Genomic DNA, 4,099 nt, shown 5'->3' with positions numbered 1-4,099 from the left:
TGTCAAAGCTGCTGCTCCTGTCATATCAATAATTACTTATTTTCATTCATGTGGCTCTTATAAAGCCTCAGTGAAAACGTGTTTATTATTACTATTGTAATAATATACAATTATTACATGAGGATCCTGAAATAAACCTGGAATAATCCTGAAATAATCCCAGCTTCCATCTTTAAAGGACTGGAAGAACAAGTTTCCAAGGACTCAATCAGAATTGTTTCACCAAGAAAGAGATTGTAGAGATGAACTATCTGTTCAACAGTGAGAGAGTCTCTGACAGGAGGAAAATCTTTAGACTACTTTGATGCTTTAAACTCAACTGAGCACAGAAACACAGAAGAGGAATCGGAACCAGAACAGACTGTAAATCCAGGAATCAGAGGTTCAGTGAATGTGGTGTTGAAGGTGTGGAGGAGGATCAGTGAGTCAGAGGAGACTCTGTAGAAGGACAGAATGCCAGCAGGACAGTCCACATACACTGCTACTCTGTTAGAGACGAAGGAGGAGGAGAGACGAGTTTCTATGTTATTGTGCCAGACAGAGTAACCATGATTGGAGCATCTCAGACTCCAGGAATGATCATTCCATCCAAACCCACAGTCTGTACTGTCTTTTTTCTTCCTGATTCTTCTGTAACTCACTGATATATAAACTCTCCCTCTCCACTGGACCTCCCAGTAACAGCGACCAGTCAGGCCAGTTCTACACAGCAGCTGAGGAACATCAAATCTGTCTGGATGATCAGGATATGACTGAAGCTCCTTCACATATTTCACCTTCCTGTTGTCTTCAGACAGTTTGAGGTTTCTGCTCACTGTGTTTGTGTCGATGGCGAGTTGACAGTAATCTGATGGAGAGAACAAACACAATCCACCTGCAGTTATTGATCATTTATTGATCTTTGATGATGATCCTGAATGAGTGATGTGACAGTTTGAAGATGGTTGAATTTGAGCTGCTTTGTTGTCATGAATCAGATGAAAAACACACTTACACTTCCTCAGACCTGGTGWCAAGAATCGGCATCCAGCAGGCTCCACCCTGAAAGGAGGAGGGGGGTCAGACCATCAGTCTCTTTCAGCAGCAAACATGGATATTACATGTCTCTCAGACACACATTGTCCTCCACTGAGACAGGAACAGTCCAACATCTGGATTGTAAACTGCAGTGGATGTAGGAAGGACAGTTGGTGCTGCTGCAGCACAACTCATTTCTCCAAACACAGGAAAAGCTCCAACAGAGAGGAGAAAGGAAATTCCTCAGTAACAACCTGAAGAAACTCACTGAAGCCTAAAAGGACATCAGGAAACTAAGGAAACATTTCTGGAAGCTCAACCTGAATCAGCATTAAAATCCAATCAATCTAAACTCTGATCAACACCTGGATACCTGCTCCAGCCACACTCCCACACACAGATGAAGGAATGAAACACTAAACAGCCCTGCTGCTGAAAACCTGCTGTGGCCTCACTGTAATATCCAGAAATACAAACATTAAAAAGGATAAGCTGCATCACATTCAACAAAGAGTTCAACAAGAACCAAAGATTTGATCTTTGAGCTCAAACTCACAAACCAGGGAGAGCCTTCCATCATCACACACCTCTGACAAACACCTCCAACCTTTCAACACTTCCTCTACCAACCAGCACCACCAGGTGGCGCTGCACACATTTACAATGAGACCAAGAAGAAGAAACAGCTTCCTGTCCAATTATTAGTTCATCTACAAGCAAGAAATGCTTGGTTTGATTTGTCTGGATTCCTGCACATGCAGGTATTGAAGGAAATGAGGAAGTAGATATTCTAGCTAAGCAGGCCTTGAAATCAGAAATTGTTCATTTGAATATTCCTTTAAGTAAAAGTGAGGGTAAATCTATTATTCAAAAAGAAATTATTAAGGTTTGGCAGGAGCAATGGGATAACCATGATAATGGGAGACAACTATATGCAATTCAACAGAGTGTGGAAGGTAGTAATTGTCTGAGTGGAAGGCGGAGAGAGGAAGTAGTTATAACTCGACTTAGAATTGGACATTCTGGACTTAACAGTTCGCTCTTTAAAATAGGAAAGCATGAGACTGGGGCTTGTAATTATTGCAATCAGATGGAAACAGTGGAGCATGTCTTGTTAGAATGTGATAAATACTCAGAGGAACGTCAGCTTCTAAAGTCATTACTAAGCAGAAAGAATATAGGACTGTCTATGATCAATCTATTAGGTAATAAATCAAATTTTGTTAGAAATATCTTATTTAGGTTCTTAAATAATACTGGGTTAATGAGTCGTATTAAGAATATGTGTAAATATGTGTGGGTATGCCAGTACATGCTCATGCATTCATACATATATTTAATGAGTGTGTTAAGATGTGAATTTGCACATCATGCACATCATTGAGGTGGGTTAAATTCCCTCTGACATCACTGACGACCACACTCTAGTCTGGTAGGTGGTGGTAAATGGACCTTAAGTTGGATGCCAGCCGCCAATAAAAATCAAAAGAAGAAGAAGAAGCAGCTTCCTGAATCCAGCAGCTGCAGTAATGGCTTGTGAAAGTGTCCAAGGAACATCTGGAACCAGAACCAGCAGATCCAACAGTCCAGAGAGTCTTTGTTTGCATCTTTCCTCTCAGATTTCCAAGCTGCTCTGAGACAGCTCTCAGACAGCTCAAGAAGAACCACATGAATAACAATGTAAGCTTAAGGACACATGGTGGGGAGTGGAGAGGACAAATGTGGCTAACAAAGACATTCTACGGTGTGTAGGTTGATAATGAGGACCATGCACCAGAGACCAAAGAGAAAGACGCAGATAAAATATTCCCCAAGAAATTTAGGTAAGTCATTTTTGTGTTATTTTTTTTCTCCAGGTGAAGGGAGGTGGACGGGGACAGGTAAGTGAGAAAGTGAGAGCAGAAGACAACATCCACCAACTAAGTTAATAAGTTATATTTTAGACAACTAATTGTTGTCAAATGTAAAACTGGTGTTTAATCTATTTATTTATTTATTAACTTCTTGTAAACAACCATAAGTCAGAGTATCTGGTTGGAAATAATTTAGAATGCTCATGAAGCAGCAAAAAAATTCAGAAAATCACATTGTCGGATTTTTAAAGAATTTATTTGCAAATAAGGGTGTAAAATAACTATTTGGTCACCTACAAACAACCAAGATTTCTGTCACAGACCTGTAACTTCTTCTTTAAGAGGCTCCTCTGTCCTCCACTCATTACCTGTATCAATGGCACCAGTTTGAACTCGTTAACAGAATAAAAGACACCTGCTCACAGCCTCAAACAGTCACACTCCAACCTCCGCTATGGTGAAGCCCAAAGAGCTGTTGAACAAAACCAGAAACAGAATTGTAGAGCTGCACCAGGGTGGGAAGACTGAATCTGCAATTGGCAAGCAGCTTGGTGTGAAGAAATCTACTGTGGTAGTGATAATCAGAAAATGGAAGACCTACAAGACCACTGCTTATCTCCCTCTATCAGGGACTCCACGCAAGATCTCAGCTCGTGGGGTCAGAATGATCACAATAATGGTGAGCAAAAACCCCAGAACCACCTGGGGGGGCCTAGTGAATGACCTGCAGAAAGCTGGGATCATCGTTACCAAGGTTACCGTCAGTAACACACTACGCTGCCAGGGACTCAAATCTTGCAGTGCCAGACATGTCTCTGCTTAAGCCAGTACATATCCGGGAACGTCTGAAGTTTGCTTCAGAGCATTTGGATGTTCCAGAAGAGTATTGGGAGAATGCCATATGGTCAGATGAAACCAAAGTATTCCTGTGTGGTATAAACACAACTTGTCATGTTTGGAGGAGAGTGAATGCTGAGTTGCGTTCAAAGAACATCATACCAACTGTGAAGCATGGGGGTGGCGACATCATGCTTTGGGGATGTTTCTCTGCAAAGGGACCAGGACGACTGATCCGTGTACATGAAAGAATGAATGGGGCCAGGTATTGTGATATTTTGAGCGCAAACCTCCTTCCATCAGCAAGGGCATTGAAGATGAAACGTGGCTGGGTGTTTCAGCTAGCATTTGTGTGCGTGTGCAAGTTAGTAGTGTATGTGTGCGAGAAAGAT

General features: G+C 41.7%; 1 protein-coding gene across 1 annotated transcript in view; it reads right to left on the bottom strand.

The window, feature by feature from the left end:
* Positions 1-296: 296 nt before the first annotated feature.
* The window catches only part of LOC103480935 (protein NLRC3-like), a 16,208-nt gene continuing 12,405 nt past the window's right edge, over positions 297-4,099 (bottom strand). The window contains exons 8-9 of the mRNA XM_017310355.1: positions 995-1,041; positions 297-847 (exon numbers count right to left, since the gene is read on the bottom strand). Coding sequence (XP_017165844.1) covers positions 297-847; positions 995-1,041 — 598 coding nt within the window. The remainder of the gene's footprint in view (positions 848-994; positions 1,042-4,099) is intronic.

This window comes from Poecilia reticulata, linkage group LG18 (genome assembly GCF_000633615.1).
Source record: "Poecilia reticulata strain Guanapo linkage group LG18, Guppy_female_1.0+MT, whole genome shotgun sequence".
In the NCBI taxonomy this organism is placed as follows: domain Eukaryota; kingdom Metazoa; phylum Chordata; class Actinopteri; order Cyprinodontiformes; family Poeciliidae; genus Poecilia; species Poecilia reticulata.
The sequence above is the reverse complement of the archived record's forward strand: the minus strand, read 5'-3'. Positions and strand labels throughout refer to the sequence as shown.